This window comes from Pteropus vampyrus, unplaced genomic scaffold (genome assembly GCF_000151845.1).
Source record: "Pteropus vampyrus isolate Shadow unplaced genomic scaffold, Pvam_2.0 Scaffold346, whole genome shotgun sequence".
Taxonomy (NCBI): domain Eukaryota; kingdom Metazoa; phylum Chordata; class Mammalia; order Chiroptera; family Pteropodidae; genus Pteropus; species Pteropus vampyrus.
This window is the reverse complement of record NW_011889127.1, coordinates 165134-184221: the sequence shown is the minus strand read 5'-3', so window position 1 is coordinate 184221 and position 19088 is coordinate 165134. Positions and strand designations below refer to the sequence as shown.

Here is a 19088-nt window from a genome sequence, read left to right as displayed (position 1 = left end):
GGGTTCAAATCCCGCCTCTGCCACTTCCTGGCGGGTGGCCCTGGGCCAGGCTGTCAGTCTCCATGAGCCTCCGATTCCTCATCGGAAAGCAGAATGACCACTGGCCAGCACGCGTCTTCCGGGCACTTGGGCTGTAATAACACTGAATCTCCACCGGGATCCTGTGACGTGGGCGCGTGATCCTCACGGACGAGGGAGCGGGAGCTGGGACCCAAAGCCAGGGAAGTCTGGCTCCGGAGTTGGCATGCTGGTCTCCCCTGGGACGTGGGAACGAGGTCCCTGCCTCACCGGAGAGCCACGGGCCCTGCTGGGAGGACTCTGTAAAAGCTGGTCCCTTTCCTTCTTCAGCAGGATGGGAGGTGTGCACATCGAGGCTGCCTCGTACCCCCGGCTTCCGGAACTGTGCCTGGCACATAGTGGGTGCTTTGGATGCTTTTGCTGAAGGTGATGCTAGCACACAGCTAATTCGGATTTATTCATTCAGCACTCGCTTCTTGAGCACCTACTGTGTGCCAGGCCCTTCTCTAGGCACTGGGAGGCTGCAGTGAACTCAGAGCCTGAGGGTGGGCTTGGGCCTAAGTCTTCTTGGTGTCCTAGTGTCTCGGAGGGGCCTGGCTCAGGGGAGGCGGCCTCAGAGTGCCATGAATGAGCGGGGATGAGTGTCGGGAGTGACTGCTGTCTTCAGGTCCAGTTTGCATGTTCTAGCTGATATAAAAAGGCCAGCTGCTGTCACATGAAATGCTGTCTGTTCCTTAACTGTGAGCGTGGGCTGCTTGAGCAGGTGGTGCTGCCTGGTGCTGGGTGGTGTTAGCGCCTCCCCCAGGCTCACGCTCACAGACAGACTGCTCGCAGACCCGTGCACTGCTGCTGTGGGCATTCCCCTGCTCCGTGCCTCAGTTTCCTCACCAGCAAGACAGGATGACTCATTTTTTCTGAAAGGACTTAGCGGGCGCACGCGGTAAGCATCCAGCAAGTTGTCGTAAACGTAATCAATGTTGTTCCCGAGAAGAGATGAATGTTTAAACATGTTGGCCCCTAAATGACCGGCAATCGCACAAATACATCTCGAGGAAGCAGGGAAGCCAATTAGCTTTGACATCGGGTAACGGGAGTGACGGTGCCCCCGCCCCACCCCTAGCCCCGAGGAAGTCTGTGAGGGTTTCGTCCGGTGGGAGAGACGCAATTATCACCTCCTGATTGGGCTGGCATTCGCGGCAGAGCCAGTGGCCCATGGGAATCCCATTTATTTTCTTCCCTGCGTCTGAGATTTTCTTGCATGTCACACACATCCCAAGACAACACTTAACTGTAACCTGAGGCTGCAGGAGAAGGAAGGGGAAAGAGCGTGGGTCTTGCCTCATGGACTGAGAGCCCACTGTGTCCAGGCAGGATTCTGAGACACATTCATTTGCGGTGTCCTCACAGGGGGCCCCGAGCAATCGCCAGCATCACCCACTTTACAGGAGAGGAAACCGAGGCCCAGCGAGGTGAAGTCCCCAGGGGGCGGGGGGTGACTGTGGTAAGTGGCAGGGTGGGATCCGAAGCTGGCAGTCAGGTCTCAGGTCGGTGGCTCTCCACCAGGACACCCTTGGGGGCAGTCACACCGCATTCCGGTCCTGACTCTGTCATTTCCTGACCCTGTGACTTAGACAAGTCGGGCTGGTCTTGGTGTCCAGTCTTTTCATCAGTGATGTTGGGGTGGCAACGCCAGCCCCCATTTTCTGAGCTTCGAGTCCAGGCCAGGCCTGGGAGAGACGGATGAGGTTGTGTCTGTCTGTCTGTCTCTGCACCGTTGAAGACCTCATGGTTTACCAGTACGGGGGGTGGGTGGCGGGTCTTGACTGACACACACCACAGTGTATCCCAGGAGCCCTAACAGAGATTTGCGTCATGGGTATGCTGGGGGTGTCCAGGGTGTGTGACACCCCTGTCTACCAGGGCAGGCTGCACGTCCACAGGGCTGTTGTCTTCAGGTCTTGCGAGAGCAGGGCTTCGCTAGGTGTCTGAAGGGGGTGAGCGTTCCAGGCAGAGGACGGGAGGGAAGCGAAGCCACGCTACCTGATGCTGTCTCGGGGGCTCCTCACACCAGCCCTCTGAGGTGGGAGTTCATATAAGTTAGGCTAACGCTGGTGGCTGCGACAGTTAACCCTGGGGTTGCAAGATGGAGCACAGGGAAAAGGGGCACTGTGGGGGTCCCCAGTGGGCACGTGGCCCTCCCACAGGAACACAGGCTCCTTTTGCCCCATGTTCCTCCGCCCCTAAAGCTTGGGTCCTCACCTTCCTGCAGGGAATGGAAGGGAAGGAGGGTGGGAAAGGCATACCTGCCCCTTGACCTTGGCCTATAGCGGCAGGCATCACTGTGTTCACATCCTATTGGTCAGAGCCAGTCATGTGGCCATACTGGCTGCAAGGGCACCTGGGAAATGTAGTCCCTGTCTGGGAAGCCACTTGTCACTTCTCAGTGGAGGGGACGTGAATGGTGGACAGCTGGCTGGCTGTGCCGTGGTGTCTTCTCATTCCATTTTAGAGATGAGGAAATTAGGGTGCAGAGTGGTTCGGCCACTTACTCAAAGTTACACAGTGGGCTCAGAGCCAATCCCAGGGGGCGAAGTGAAGGAGGCGAGTCTTCCTGTGGGGCTGGCGGTGAGGGACTTGGGCCATGCGGCACTGCGTATTTCCCACCCGTGAGGGATGGACACTCACTGGCGCACTCTGGGCCTCTGGTTTTGGTCACGTGGCCCTGCCGTGGCCACCCGGGCCCCGGGGCCCGCCCCTGGCATGACCCTGGCACTGCCCTGCTCCGACCGGCCCTCCTCCTCTGCAGGTGCCGGTGCTGAAGCCCATGGACCTGATGGTGGAGGTGAGCCCGCGGAGGGTCTTCGCCAACGGCCATACCTACCACATCAACTCCATCTCCGTCAACAGCGACTGTGAGACCTACATGTCGGCGGACGACCTGCGCATCAACCTGTGGCACCTGGCTGTCACCGACCGGAGCTTCAGTATCCTTTCCCGCCACCGCCCTGCGGCCGCCTCCCGCGGGCACGGTGGCTTCTGGGCGCGGGTGGCTGGCGTGGTTGTAAGCAGGCTGGCTTGGGGGCCTCTGCTCCGTCCGTCTTTGGTGAGTCCCGTGTGGCTCACGCTGTGCGAATGAGGCCCAGCTACGGGATCAACACTGCTCCAGGGTGGCCGACGTCCCCAGCATCCTGGGACCTCATCAGGGATGAAGGAGGGGATGAGGGTCCTGGGGTCAGCCTTCCTGGAGGAGGGTTGGTTGACTCATCTGAGACCCTCGACAAAAGGCTCCAGTGGACCCTCCCGCTCCCGACGTCCCATTCAGAGCTTAGTGACAGCTGGGGTGTCAGAAGCCTACCTGGTTGGAGTCAAGGTGTCTGGGTGAGCTAGGGGCAATAGTTTTGACTGTAGTCCCCACTAACTGGTGAGGAAAGAACTATTGATACCCGAGCATGGGCCTGGGAAGGGGCTGGGGCTTGACCCTGGGGGCCTGCAGTGGACAGAGCAGGCGGATTGCTGAGCTGTCGCTATTCCGTAGACTAATTATGATACTAGTGATTACAATGAGGCTCTGTGTCTGAGATTAACATGGGTTAATATGAACTCAGTTCATCCCCACAACAACCCTGTGAGGTAGGTGCTCACATGACCCTCTACAGATGAGGAAACTGAGCCACAGAGAGTCCAAGCTAACTCGCTCAAAGCTCACGCCTTCCGGGTGTCATACCTCCAGCCCTCACGTCCTCATTTCCGACTTTTGCAACAGAGTGCTCTTCGCGAAGGATGCTGCACAGGTGTGTGTGAAGAAGGCTCCGATGTGTGAACCAAATAAAGGTCCCTCCCCTCCTGGAGCAGACAGACAGTAGACCATTAATATAATAAATGAGGAGACTATCTAGCCCGTGAGCAGGTGGGAAGTGCTCTGGGGAACGGGAGGGACCAGTGAGCACGGTGGTGTGTGTTTCTCCCGCCATGCTTGGCTGTGGCTGTAGGCGTGCGGCGGATGGACAGTCAGCCAGGGCGGTGGTTTCACCAAATGAATAAACAGACATGGGCTGATGATGTATGCAAGGGAGTGAGAATAATGAATGACCCTAAGATCTAAGCCAGGTGAGGCAGCGAGGGCTGGTGACAAGAAGGGAGCATCAGTGGATCGGGGTCCCCGTGGGAACCCGGGGGACTCCCCCGGCTTCACGCAGATCCTGCCACACGGCTCTGTGTTAAATCTGAGTGTAGCCTCTTACTCTGTGAAAGCGAGTTGTCAGTTGACCAACACATAACCGGCCCTTGGAGAGGGAGGCGTGTGTGTTACGGAACCAGTGGGCTCTGCGGGAGTCTGTGGTGGTTGTGCGAACCTCCCCTCATGAGACCAGCTCCCCAGGGAACCACACTGCATGGGGCCCTCCCCATGACCTGTTGCTGCCTGGCCACCAGAGTGACGAGACACAGGGACCCAGAGCAGAGAGACCCAGCCCCGGGCCCAAGGAGTCCAGCTGCCCCTTACGGGGAAGGTGTCGGGACTGGGGGCTGCAGGTGCAGTGATGGGTCCCAGAGCAGCCGAGTAATGTGAAAAGTGTGTTTCATGCCCATCGTGGGAGGAGGCCACAAAGGCAGCTGTCACCATGCCGAGCTGGGGAGTTGTTCTGAGTTTGAGACATCCTTTGAGCAAGTACCTCCTGGGGGATTCGAGACCTGGGGGTTCACCTTCCTTCAGTTCTTGATCTTGGGTGTTGTGACTTGTCCTGATGCTGAGTGTTCAGTCCTCCGGGCCCCTGGAAGCTCTCTGTTGCCTCCTGTGTCCAAACAATAACACTTTCCACTTCAGCGGAATTGATTTTTTAGCAAAGGTTTTAAAGAGAAAGGAAAACTTTTTTAATAAAGGAGAAAAAGTAGGCATAGTTTTGACCACTTGACAGGAGGAAAGCAGATTCAGAAGGCTTTATCTTGGATAATTCCAGAATTGGCTGCTCTGGACGGAGGGAGGGGGCCTGGTGCTCCCAGAGGCTTTGCTGTGTACAGGGCACATACACAATGCAGTGCCTCTGTCTGTCCCCAAGGCTCAATATTGGAGTCCTCCCAGCCCCCCTCCTTTCTCTCACCCAGAAAACAGAAAGAGGTGCCAAGCCCTTCCATTCTCTCCCAGTGGCTTTAGGATGACCCTTCCTCTCCACCACATGAGAGGCCCAGCTCAGGCTGATTGGACTTCTGATCTGACTATATCGGTCCCCTGCTTAAAGCTCTCGGTGGCTCCCCATCAGCTTCTGGCCAAAATCCAAATCCCTTGATGGTGCCTTGCGGCACTGGGGGACCGGCCCCTGCCCACCTCCCCGGGGTCCTGTGCATCCATCCGGCTTGCCCACGCCTTCAGGCCACTGGGGCTCCCTTCGTGTTACGGGCTCGGGTCAGTGATCTGCCTTCTGCTATTCCTTCTCCAGATCGTCCTTTACGCTCTCGCAGGCAGGCTGGCTCCTGTTTGCCCCCTTCACCCAGTCACATCTGCTCTGTCCACTCTGTGCTCCTCCTGGGCCAGTCAGAGCCCCTCTGGGCCCACACTTCCTGGTCACTCTGGGATTTCCTCATCCGTTGACATGACCACCTCCCCAGATTTCCGGTCTGAGCCCTCCCCGCATCCCCACGCAGAGTGCAGGGCCTGGCCCATAGCAGGTGCTTATGAATGGCGGCTGTGGATGGTGACTCTGGAGCGAAGAGGGTCAGAGTTTCCATCTGGTCTTAGGGTGTGGACACTTCCCCGTGAATGTGGCCTCCGGGGCGCTCAGAGCCTGGACACTACAGGGGAGCAGTCTGGGCACCGGCCTCTGGTTTCATTGCTTAACTTCCTGGGCGTCAATTTCCACTAATGTAAAATGAGCCAAATTCCTAAACATCAGGACATTTGTACGGGATTCACTGAAGAGATCCTGGTGCACACCGGGCCCCGGCGGGGGGCAGCGTCATTTTCCCTCTCAGGCAGCAGCCCCTCTGATATTTGAGGCTGGTTCTCAGAGAATTCCTGCATCCTTTCCGATCGTTCCTCCCCAGTGCCATCTCTGCATCTGTTTAAACCTCTCATGCCCTTTCATGCCAACTCTTTGGGGCCGTTAGGCAGCACTGGGCGGTTTTCTTGAGTTCGAGGCGTCTTAAAGGCAACAGATCACACGGGAGGCCTCAACTGACGGACCTCTGCTTTCTTTTGAGCACTGGACAATTGTAAAGATGGTTCAGTTGATTTTCGACCTCCCGAGCGAGTTCTCGTGGCGGAAGCTGGCATTACATCAAGCCTCAGTCTGCAATGACCTAGAGCCTGTGGTCCAGCTGTGCATCCGAGACCCTGCCAGTCACTCGGCCCTTCTAAGCCTTGCTGTGCTTATGCTGTCAGTGAGATGTGCCTTTGGTGCTGGTGTCTGTGAGGATGGGACGCTGGTGCGCCCAGGGCCTGATGTGCTGTAGACACTCGCCCACACCAGCACATCACCCACTGTCAGGCACCCTACAGGCTGCCTCTTTTCATCCTCCCACGGTACCGCTGTACAGAGAAGGAAACTGGGGTGCGTTTGCTCAGAAATGCCCCAAGTCGGAGTCCCTCAAAACAGTTTTCCGCCCAGAAAGCCTGGGTTTAAACTGTGACCAGCACATCGCTGCAGCGGGGCCTCGGCAAAGACAGGGAGTCGGTGCGGCCGCGTCGCCCCGCCCAGTGCGCCCGCGTCGCCCCGCCCAGTGCGCCCCTGCTCTGTCCACGGTGCTGACTCTCAGCAGCCAGCGCTGCGTGGCCAGGACCATCCTCTCCGCCCCTTACACCGCGGTGGCCTCTTAGGGAGCAGTTACTCTGTGTCAGATGGCGCTCTGAGCACGCTGCACGTGTCAGCCGATGGAATCTACCTGACGACACTGTAGGCTTTGTTAAGGCCCCCTTTCCGGGAGGAAATCAAGCCACAGAAAAGTTATCTAACCTACCCAGAGTCGCCCAGCTGGGAGGCACCAGAGCCTTGGAGTCAGACTCGGAGCCTCTCGGACAGGTGGTGCCGTAGTCCTTCCAATTCTGCAGGTGTGGAGGTGCGCTCCGGGAAGCAGGTCACTGCCCACGGCCCCTCCTAGCCCCAGTCACTCAGGTCGCACGTCCAGCCCCGTCGATGGGATGGTGTTTCCTGGCTCTTGTTTTCGATTTTAAAGGAAAGCAGATGCTTTTCACACCGTTGCAGGACAGCATGGGCACTGTTCTGTAACATAGGTGGCCGGATGCATGAGCTCTGGCACCTGTGTGAGGTCTGTAACATTTCCTCTAATGGTGGGGACATGTGACTCTGTGGTCCCTTCCAGACAGGCCTCCACGGCATGTTTATAACATGCTCCTGATAAAACCTCCTTGATCCCAGGCTGCAGCCTGTCCCCTCCCTCCCTCTTTCCCTCCCTCCATCCCTGTCTCCCTCCCTTTTTCCCTCCCAGGACCCCGGAAGCCTGCCCTCTCCCAGCTCCTCAGCCTTACACCTCCCCTCACATGAACACTCCCCCACCCTGGCCCTCTGCCTAGATAGCTCTTGCTCACTCTCAGGCCTTGGGTTAATGCCTTTGGCTCAGAGGATCCTTCCCCGACTCCAGAGCACCTCAAGGCCGCGTTGTAAATCCCACCACGTGCATCCTGAATGTCCGTCCTGGAGCATTGATTGTGGGGCTATCTGGTTTCGCTAGTGGGCTCAGAGCCCTGGGAGGTCGAGATGGGGTCTGGTTTGCCCTTTCCATTGCCGAGCGAAGGCCGTCTCTAGGGAGTGCGTCCCGGCTGTGTCTCACCTTGGGCTTCCCCTCCCAGCTCGTAGGCATTTAGGCACACGAATCAGCACGGACACACGTAGTGACAAGCATTACGCTTTTTGCAACCTGCTTAATTTCAAGTTTTATTTTGGAGCGAGGGAAAGACTCTGATTCTGCTTTGACTAACTTAATGGTGCTGGGGCCTTCGCCGTGTGTCATCTCGTTGCATCCTCATTACGGCTTGGCAAAGCAGATAGTATCAACCCATTCTACAGATGAAAAGAGCCAGGCACCGGAGGTCCCATGGCTGCCATGCGGTGGAGCTGGCTGTCAGGCCCTGGTCTTTCTGACTCAGAATTCTGTGTCTTCTTTCCTGTCTGAGCCTTTGTGAATCATTTAACCTGGCTTGAGGTAGAGTTGTGTAGACTGACCCACCACATGGAGGAGACGCAAGGCTTCGATGGGCTCGTGTAGCGAGCAGTCGCACAGAAAGGCCCCCCGCTCGCGGCTCCGCTGCCCCCAGCGGTCTGGGACCTTCTTCCCTCACAGGACTGCACCGTCATTGTCAAGAAGGTTCTGAGCAGAGGCAGGAGGAGGCTGTCATGGGCTAAATTGTGTCCCCCAAAGTCTGTGTGTTGAGGTCCTAACCCCCAAGACCTCTGAATACGACTATATTTGGAGATAGGTCTTTAAAAGAGGTGATTCAGGAAAAACAAGGCTGTTGAGTGAGGCTTTAATCTAACATGACTGGTGTCCTTATGAGATTCGGACACAGAGAGACACTGGGGCAGTGCACACGGAAAGCCATGTGAAGACACAGCAAGAGGGTGGCCACGTGCAAGCCAAGGAGAGAGGCTGCAAAGAGCCCAGCCCTACTTCCACTTTGATCTTGGACGCCTGGCCTCCAGAACTGTGAGAAAATAATTGTTTGTGGCATTTTGCTAAGGCAGCCTGTAAAAACAAAGCCAGAGGCACAGGTTGCCAGGAACCAGTCTGTAGGATCTGACGTTTGGCCTGAGTGCTTACAGCTCACGCTCATAGCCGGGTCATCTTTTGGAGAAAATTTGCCCAAAACACAGCTTTGTTGGCTGTGCCCTCGTGAGACTGCCTTCCCAGGCACCCGCACTCCCAGTGTCCCTGGAGCCTGTGTGGGAGGCTTCCCGTGGTGTGGCTCTTGGCAGAGCTGCCTCAGTCCTCACTCCACGGCTGCTCTGTCACCATGGTAACGGCTCCTCTATCCTGAGAGCGTGCTCTCCTGGAGACATCTGGATCAACTACGCTTTGCTCGGTTAAATCGATGGAGCCCTGGGCCGCATCCGTCTCACTGCCGAGCCCCCTCCTGCTCTCAGCATCCACCTTTTGGAGGACACAGGCCAGTCCTGTGAGCCCAGGAGCAGTTCCCTTGGGGGCGCTGACCCCGTGGGGGAAGGGGGAGCTGCATGTCGTGTGGAGATGCAGCCGCTCCAGCACAGAGGGAGCCGCGTGGGCTGGAAGTCAGGACGCCAGGATTCTGTCCTTGCTCTGCCACCTCCGCCTGCAGCCTGGGCAAGTCCTTTCGTGGGGCTGGGGGGCGGGCAGTCCCTTTCCGCAGGGGCGCCGAGGTACTTGGCCTGCAGACACTGTGCTCACCAGCTCTCCGGGGGTTTGACTGTGTCTCCAAGCTCAGTTAGTTGCTGAGTCATTTGTTGAGGCGTCGCCCGTTGTGACGTTAGTTAATGTTTGTGTGCTTCTCTGCGTTTGTGGGGTGCTTCCCTACCCAGTTCTCGCTTGAGCTCCTCGCAGAGCAAACCAATAACGGTTACTCATTTCACACTCCCAACTCACTGTATGGCCAGCAGTGGGGTGTGATGGCCCTTCGTGCCCGTGCCCTTGTCCAGGTGACAGGGACTGGGACTCGCAGAGGAGCAGCTCGGTGGCATGAGGGTCACTGGACCTGCAGTGGCCTTCCCTCTGACATTTCACAGGCTCTTCAAGAGGGACCGATGCAGCTCTGAGACCGAAGGCCAGCGACAGTGCACGGCGCTGGTGTGACCCCAGGTGGCTTTGGGACATCAGCCGATGTCCTTGGCAGCACGAGATGAAGGAGTTTCTATAAAAATCTCTGCAAACCTGATGACTCTGCAGAGGGCCCACCTGGATTCTGTTCCCTTCTGTTCCTGTGTCCTTGGCAGGAAGACTCAGAGACTTCTCTCTGGGGCGGGAAAAACCTGTCTCTGAGCTCTGCTGACTCCTCAGGGTGCAGCCCGAGCCACGATTCGGCCATCGCGACTGGTTTTGAAGGCCCAGCACGATTTCTGAGTTCTCTTGTGCACAGTAGGGAGGCCACCAAGCAGGGCAGTGGGAACCCAACCCCGACTTGAGGGAGGTCACTCTGGCTGGGCTTGGGGGACGACCAGAGGCAGGGAGTCCCACTGGGCAGAGGTGCCCAGGGCTGAGGGGTGGAACACAGGGATCTCTGGGTGCAGGGGCCCCAGGACTTGGGGGCTGTTGGATGTGGCGAAGGGGGAGGGGGGGATCAGGAAGGTACCCCGATTCCTGGCTTGGCGTCCCGGGGCTGGGGGCGCTGGGACGGGTTTAGTAGAAAGCAGCAATCTGGGAGGGACGTGGGGAAAGATGTCCACGGCACTAGCATTATACCCAGCTCCCGGGAAGCGACCCGAGTAAGTTTCCTGTGGCCCCCATAACAAATTTCCACAAATTAGGGGCTTAAAATAACAAACACCTGCTCTCCCACAGTTCTGGGGGCCGGAAGCCCAAAATCGAGGTTTCGGCAGGGCTGCGCTCCCTCTGGAGGCTCAGGGGAGGGTCCTTCCTGCCTCCTCCAGCTCCTGGTGGCCCGGCGTTTCCTGCACCAGCATCACCCAGCCTCTGCCTCTGCTGCCCCATGGCCTTCTCCTCTGAGTGTCTCTTATAGGGACACTGTCTTTGGATGTGGAGCCCACCCCAATCCCGCATGATCTCATCTCGACGCCCTTAACCTGATTATAGCTGCGAAGGCCCTTCCTCTAAATCAAGTAACATCACAGTCTCTAGGGCTTGGGACGTGGACGTGTGTTCTGGGAGACCCCCACTCAACCCACCGCCCCGGAGAGAATTACCTGTGCTCCGTCGAGGGGTGTGGACCGGAGCGAGTTACCTTCTCTTCTTTCAACCCCTGCCCGGCCCGGCCCTCCGGCCACCTGCCTGGTCCGACAGACTTTCCGTGCTGGGAAAATCGCACTTCGCTGCCCAAGTGCGACAGGAAGTTTAACAAAGCCTGTCGTGCAGCCGGATGGAAAATAGAACGTGAGCGACGCATCCAGCTTTGCCGCGGGAGGGGCTCGTAAATGAGACTAATTACGTTCATGGCCGAGGGAGGTCGGTCCTGCCGTGAACCTCGTGAAGTGCCATTCTATGTGTGGGTTCACGCAGCTGCTTGTGAAACGGGGAGGGGCCGTCTGGGAGTTAATTCTCCCGATGAAGGGGCGCTCCGGGATCATGCCCAGCCCCTCGTTGTGCAATTGGGGGACACTGAGGCTTCAGGAATGGAAATGACTTTTGCCTGTGGCACCAAACAGTCCAGAGAGAATTGAGACCAGACGCCCAAGCCAAGGGCTCTGTTCACTGGTCACTGCCAAAGTCAAAGCCACCGCACGTGGTCACTGTCAGACCCAGCGTCCCAAAGTCCATGGGCATGTGGAATAATGGGTGTGAGTCTCGGAGAAGTGTTTGTGGTGTCCTTTTGGGGCATCACTGTCATGCTGTGGAGGCTGCTTCTGCACCTACCTCGTCAGTCCCCCAGGCCCCTGCTTTACGATGTGACTAAGAGACAACCTCCATCCACGATTAATGCCTTCACACTCCCGCAGGACCAGCGGGGAGCTAGGCGGCCCGCTCTGGCAGGGCCCTGGTGAGCTGAGCCAGAGGTCTGGGCGAGGCCACCCCTGAACTGGCTGACCAAAGTCCCAGTTACATGGCTATAGCCTGAGGGACAGACACTGTGCTGCTCCAGAGGTGCCAGGTGTGGCTCTGGACCCTGCAGTTCAGAGACACATGTTGGCTGTGACTGGTTTTGTCTCCCTCTAGGGGGTCATGTGTTTTACATCTATTTTTTCTCCGCACCCACTGTATTTAGAGTCCTTTTTTTTGCAACAGTGAGAGAGAGTGTCGCCGAGTGATGCTCGTGCTGGAAGAGCCTCGTTCCTGGGCCGTCAGTGGGGCCCAGCATAGGGCCTGGGATTCACAGGTGTCACAGCTTCATGGTGCTGTGGTTCAGGCATGTTAGCTACAGAGGGCTGCAGACGGGATTGAGACCCGTGTGCTTTGAAAAGCCTTCATGGCCTCACACAGATTTCTAACCAGTGTTTGGAAAAGGCAGGCCAAAGCCACAAAGAAGTCGAACGTCATCGTCACGAGGCCATCGGGAGCCCAGCATAAGGAGGCCACCTGCAGCGGGACGCAGGAACCTGAACTCTGTAACCATTTGCTTGACCTTGGCCCCTGAGTGAGTCTGGGGCCAGGATGTGGGGACAGAGAGAAGGGGCTCTGAGCCCACCACTCTCTCTGGCCACCAGAGTCCATAGCCTTCCAGGCTGAGAAGGCAATTCACAGAGACAAGCTTCGGTCTCCATGAGCCAGAGTTCACATACCGAATCTCTGACCCTCCTCCACTGAGCTGGGTTCTAGAACATCCCGAGGCCAGAGGGGAAGAGTATTTGGACCCTGAATCAGTCAGGAGGGTTAGGCTATGCTGCAATAACAAGCAATCAGAAGGTCTCAGGCATTTCTCGCTGTGCTATGCGTCCCCTGCAGGTCATCTGAGGCTCAGGTCTCGCGGCAGAGAGGAAGGTGTCATGACAAACCACATGCTGGCTCTCAAAGCTTCAGCCCGAAAGTGACACGTGCCACTTGTCACTTCCATCCTCCATTCATTGGCAAAAGCAACAAGTCGGCTGGCTGCCCTGAGTTCCGCCCGCCTTGGCCAAGGCTCTCCCCAGAATGTTCAGAGAACTTCCTGCAGGCAAAGCGTCTTCACTTTATCCCACTGAGTCCTACCTGTCCCTCCAAGGAAGTTGTAACCTCCTCGAAACATGGCAAAAGCACATGTCCCCTAATGAGACATGACCAGGATTCGAACCCTCTCTGTGTTCCCCAAGTCCGGGCACTCATGTCCCCACCAAACTGCCTTTGGCCTTTGTGTCTCGAGTCCCACAGGAGGAACTTGGCCCCTGTTTGCCCTGACCCTTTACTACAGAACCGTAAGCAGGTGCTGTACTAAAGGGCATGACATTTCATAACGGACACGCCTCTCTCTGGACACCATTTTAAGTTCCGTAAGAAACTAGCGCCTCCTGAGAGGCTGTCAGCCCACAGAGGGTGGGACTGCAAGCCTGACGTCATCACAGAAGGCTTGGTGCTTTCTCTCTCAACCTTTAGTCTGTCTGTCTGTCTGTCTGTCTATCTCTCTCCCTCCCTCCCTCCCTGTCTCTCTCTCTCTCTCTCTCTCTCTCTCTCTCTCTCTCTCTCTCTCTTCTAATTTTCACGGCGAACCTGTGAGGTTAGACCCATCGACCCATTTTACGGTGAGGAAACTGAGGCATGCGGGGATGGGGAGCTCACACAGGCGGGAGCTGGCTGAGCTGGGATGCGAACTCCAGACTCTCTGACTCCAGGGTCCACATGCAAATGCAGGGGGTGCTTCATTCTGAGGGAACAGACCGTGCAGAGCCCCGCGCCGGCTGGGGAGACCAGAGACCCAGGATGCCGCTGTCAGAGAGGAACGTGCTTTGGGGCAGAGCGGCGGACCAGTCGGATCTGAAGCTGGAAAGGCAGACAGCAAGGCGGGGCCGGGCCAGGCCTGGACGCTCCCCCAAGGAGCTCTGATTTGCCGTTGTGGACGATGGGGAGTGGGCAGGAGTCCAGGCTCACCCATTACTACTGAGCTGCCCTGGACAAGTTCTCACCCTCTCTGGCCTCCAGCGTTTCAGTCAGGGTGCCTCCTTTGCAAGCAACAAAATTCTTGACCTTAAACAAAAAATGGATTTCTTGGCTCCCATATTTAACAGTCCAGGGGTTATGGCTTCAGGTGCAGCCTGATCCAGGATCAAAAGGTATTGCCAGATCTCTCTCTCCGCTTCCTCTGGCTCCAGGGTCCCCTGGTCATGGGAGCCCATATTAAGTCCCTCCTCTCCGCTCCACCCCACCCAGTGAAGATAACGAAGCCACACCCCAGAATTCCCAGGATCCCAGGTCCTGGGGGCCTCCCAGTGGTACAGCTGACACTGTTCACTCATCGCTCGAGGTGGCTGTGGGGGGCGGAAGGCACCCATCAGGGCTAAAAAAACCAGAAAGGCAGAGGGCGTTTTCCACAAAAGAGAGTCTCGCTGCTGTGGGCGGAAGGTCAGTGGGTCCTGGGTCCGGGAGGGCCGCCAGGATGCCCACTCAGCTCGAGACGCAGTGTGCGGAGTGACAGAGAGAGCTGAGACTTCCCAAGGGCGCCCAAGCCCAGCGTGCAGCAGGCACCGAGCCAACGCTCCCTGCCCTCTGCTCGGCTACTGACTGGGGAGGTGGGCGAGGGCGGAGGGCGGAGGCCTCACAGGGTCGCCCTGCCTGTGGGCTGCGCAGCCCATGGGCACTGGCTGGGGAGAGGGCGCAGGTCAGGAGGGAGGTGATGGGTCCAGCCCCGTGGGGACAGTGGACGGGCACTCGGAAGGGGCAGCCGGCGGGCAGTTCGACACGCAGGTCTGCAGCTTGGGGACGGGTGTTTGTCCAGGAGTCTCGGGAACAGAGTGGCAACTCACGGGTGGCATGGACAGGTGTGCGGGGGAGGTGTCGGGGACGCCCGGGGAGGCGGAGCAGCGAGGGTGGCTTCCTTGACCCAGCCAGACATCGTGGACATCAAGCCGGCCAACATGGAGGACCTCACGGAGGTGATCACCGCGTCCGAGTTCCACCCGCACCACTGCAACCTGTTCGTCTACAGCAGCAGCAAGGGCAGCCTGCGCCTCTGCGACATGCGGGCGGCCGCCCTGTGCGACAAGCACGCCAAGCGTGAGTGCGGCGTGGGCCGCGTCCTGAGCGGCGGGGGGCCGGAGCGAGCTGTGACGTCTGAGCCGCACGCTGGCCGAGGGGTGGGGCCGGGGAGGGGGGCGGAGCCCCTGCAGGGGTTCCCTGGAGAAGCCTGGGCGGACCCCAGGGTGGGACCCCAGAGTGGGATGGCAGAGGCCGGGAGACGGGCCCCATTCTGGGTGTTCCTGGGAGGCTGAGCTGTCAGGCTTCGCCAGGCGGGCTGTGGGCCAAGCTTTGGTTTCTGCCTCGGGGTGAAGGGGGACCCTTTCCTGGGACAGGCGCGCTGGGGGAAGGGCGGCGGGGGGCGGGGAGATTGGGACCAGCAGGCCAGTTTGGGACACGGTGAGCCCAGAGCCATCGTCCTGGGCTTCAGGGAGAGGGGTTGAGGCGGCCGCCAGATGTCTAGAGTCCGGCGAGGTCGGGCTGGAGATGACGGAGTTCCCACGTGGGGACGCACGGAAGCCCTGGTGGCCGCCGAGATGCCAGGCGGTGGATGTGGGCACGGCTGGTCCCACAACGCAGCCGGGGCTGAGTTAGCGTCCCAGCACTGCCGTAGCGAATGGCCACGGGCCTAGTGGCTTCACACACCACGGATTACAGCTCCGCAGTTCAGGGGCCTGGCACGGTCTCGCCGGATGATAAGCAAGGTGGCGGCAGGGCTGGCTCTGGTCCACGGCCTCTGGGGAGAATTTGTGTCCGCACCTCTCCCCAGCTTCCGGGGGCCGCCTGCACTTCACGGCCCCTTCCTCTGTCTTCAACACCAGTGAAGGCTGGGGGGCCTTTCTCACACTGCATCGCACTGACTCTGCCGTCCCCCGACCCCATTCCGCTTTTAAGGACCCTCGTGAAGACACTGGGCCCACCTGGATAGTCCAGTAAAAGCCCCCTAATCTGAAGGCCAGCCGATCATATTAATCTCATCCCTGCCGTGCCAGCAGCGTGACATACGCAGAGGTTCTGTGGCTTTGGGCGCAGACAGCCTCTCACAGGGCACTGCCTGTGGCCCCGAGGTTTGCCTGTGCTCAGCTCTGGGTCCGACTGACATGGAATAAGACTGGGGAAGAGAGGCATCTGGGTCTCTACTCCTAGGTCTCTACCCCAGCCCCGCCCCCCGTGGGCCCCACAGGAGGAAGAGGTCAAGGAGCCGTTCTGGTACCTTCTTGTTTCTAGGGGCTGAAGTTCAAAACAGTCCTGACTGTCCACCAGAGCAAATGACAAGTAAACGACGATGCTGTCTGTGTCGCGGGATAGCGTTCCGTCGTGTCAAGTATTGATTTAGAAGGTTTTTAATGACACAGAAAAAATGATTATGTTAAAAGATTTCATGCGGGGGGAGGGAGGGGGAGCACGGCAATGACTTCTTCCCCCCACCCCCCATCCCCCCAAAGAAAGGATACAGAGAAAACAGCGTGAGGAAAGTGCCCTTGAGTGCTGGGCCCTGGGACGTGCTCGTTACTTTCTCCTCTGCGTGTGTCGTTGTCCATGTATTTTAGCTCTGAATTTCAGTTGTGAGTCAGGAATCACGTGCGTGTGGGAAGGGAGAGAGATGGTTTTGTGTACCCCGAAATGTTTGACATTCTTCGGTGGATGAGAGGTGGATGTCACGGTCCCCCTGCATCATCTGGCTCCCCAGAGGGTCTGAGCAGACAGAGCAGCCGCCCACTGGGGCAGCTGTCACCTGTGCACTTCCTGAGCAGGCGCACCTGCTTAGACTCTGGGCACATAATTGTCACATGCCTGGTGGTGTGTGAGCTGCGTGTGAACCAGCCCACAGGCTCCTCTGCAAGAACCATGACTTTGTTTTTGATGACTCGACGCGACTGTGTTTCTAGCCCCCTCCCGCCCCGGGGCTGCGGTGAACATGACCGCCAGGGCCATGGTGGCGTCCACCTCTCTGCAGATCCCATTGCGGTTCCAGAAGGCTTTGGCAGGGCCAAGCTATAAAGGGAGGGACATGTGGCTTCTGACCACCACGGGCTTTTGCTACGCCTGGTGGTGCTGGGGTCAGGCCTCGTGCTGAGAAATTTTTGCATAAATACAAAAATTCTGCTTTTCGCGTAAATGTTCGTAGACGAAGTTGGTCGTCCGCTGTCTTTTCCTACACTCTCTTTGCCCAGTTTTATCAAGATTTTTCTACTCTTGTGAAATGAGCTGGGCCACTTTCTCTCTCTTCCTGGAATAGTCTGTATAATATATTGAAGTCTTAGTAAAACGGATAGATGACTCTTTTATTATTGGTTCGTACAGGTTTTCTGTGGAGTTAATTTTGCATTTTAACATTTTCTAGATTGTTTTTCATTTGCAAACTCAGCGTCCGGCCCGGAAACTTTCTCTTTCGTGCCAGCGACAGGACATCACGTCTCTTCCTGGCCTTTACCTTTACAGCTTCCATTTTCCTTTTCCTGTTTCGTTTGCATCACTTGCTAGTCAGTGAAACAGCTGGCTCTGATCCCGATTTCGTTCATTCTTCGTTCCCGTGAGAAATGAAGCAAGCAGCCGATTGCCACTTAGCAGGTGTTGTTTTAAATCAGAACACAAGGAGCTGTTACTTGAGCTAGATGTTTTTAAAGAGACTCGGAGATTCTCACTTGTTCCCTAGGTCTCACTGGCTGAGTGACCACCCGGAGATGGGCGGCCAGGGCATCCGTTTCCCAGTAGGTAAGACAGTGGTTTTCCATTCACTGAGTGAAGGGCGTCTGGGCCGCAGGTGGACATTCGTGTCCGCTGTTGGACAGGTGAAGAAATAGGCTCAGAAGGGCAGGGACTCACCCAGGCGCCCATCGAGGGCAGAGCTGTGGTGCACAGGCTGCTGCCACCCAGCCCACAGCTTCCTGTCTTTCTCCTAAGTAGTAGAAACCACGGTCTTTTGTCTGCTAGTCTTTATGACAGTGTAACCATGGAAACGACTGTACGCGAGTCCTCAAAATAGACAGTTATTTCTGCTTTTAACAGCACAGAATCTGCCAAAAGGAAGGGCTGGGCCAGAGCACAGAGAGTTCTTAGAATAGGTGGCAATGATGATCGGTGCCCCTCGTGGAGCCCTACTGTGTGCTGGGTGAAATAACCACGGCTGACATTTGCCGAGTGCTCGCTGCATCCAGCAGCTGTGCTAAGTTTACATCTCATTAAATCCTCGGAGCTTCCCTATGATGGGGTCTTATTCATTTTACAACCCAGGAAACTGATTGTATTAGTTCCCTGCGGCTGCTCTTACAAATTGCCACACACTTAGTGGCTTAACCGTGGAGCTCAGCTAAAACCCAGGTGTCAGCTGGGCTGTATTCTTTCTAGAAGCTTCAGGGGGAGAATCTGTTTCCTTTCCTTTCCCAGCTTCTAGAGGCTACCTGCGTTTCTCCTCCATCTCCAGTCTCTGCTTCTATCACCCTCTCCTCCATCACCCTTGACCTTCCTACTCCCCGCTCAGGACACCCTTCGTGGTTACAGTGGCCTTTCTGGAGGAACCAGGACAATCTCTGCAGCTCAAGATCCTCAGTCACGTCTAGCAAGCCTTTCGCCACGTGTGGCAATGTATGCCAGGTTCCAAGGATTAGGATGGGGACATCTTGAGGGGCCATTTTTGTCACCAAATGGAGGCACAGAGAGGTTAAGACATGTTCCCAAGGTCACACAGCGAGGTAGAGCCAGGAAAGAGGCTTTGATCATCACATGCCCGTCAGCCTGTGCTGTTTCTCGCTTCATGTTCACAGAAGCCCTGAGAAGTAGGAAGTCTCGTGGGAACTGTGGGTGAGCCAGTTTCATTTAAAGGGCTTCAGTGGGATCATCCCGGGACTTGCCTTTGGTAATGGATCTGGGATGGAAAAACCAGACCCAGTCACCCTCTGCTGCAGGGGCAGGTGTCTGGGGGCAGAGCCAGGGCCACCTCCCAGCAGAGGGACGGCCAGCGCGTGGCGCTGTGGCTGGATCCTGAGGCCAGTGAGGCGGGAGGTAAAACGGGACAGAGGTGGGAGGTGATGTCAGGGGGCCGGGTGGGTAGGGGCGGGGCCACACCAAGGGGGTGGGGCCAAAAGGAAGGACGCAGCCAAAGCGGGGTTTGGCAGGGCTGGACCCCTCCGCTGCGGAGTGGAGAGTACTATGTGGGGCGAGGGTGGACGTGGGGTCCGGCCGGCAGGCAGGAGAGGAGCCTGGCTGCAGCGGGTGAAGGGGCAGGCTGCGGGGTAGGGACCGAGGTGCGGGCAGATCGCGCAGGGCCAGCGGCCACAGTCGGGGTTGGAGTTCACTTTGTCTGAGGGCGTCCGTCACCTGGTGCTGAGCACGGGACAGTC

The 19088-nt window shown here is 57.5% G+C and overlaps 1 protein-coding gene across 1 annotated transcript in view; it reads left to right on the top strand.

The window, feature by feature from the left end:
* PPP2R2C (protein phosphatase 2 regulatory subunit Bgamma) overlaps positions 1-19088 on the top strand; it is a 44796-nt gene that overhangs the window by 5097 nt on the left and 20611 nt on the right. The window contains exons 4-5 of the mRNA XM_023522402.1: positions 2825-3002; positions 14623-14787. Of these exons, the coding sequence (XP_023378170.1) occupies positions 2825-3002; positions 14623-14787 (343 nt within the window). The remainder of the gene's footprint in view (positions 1-2824; positions 3003-14622; positions 14788-19088) is intronic.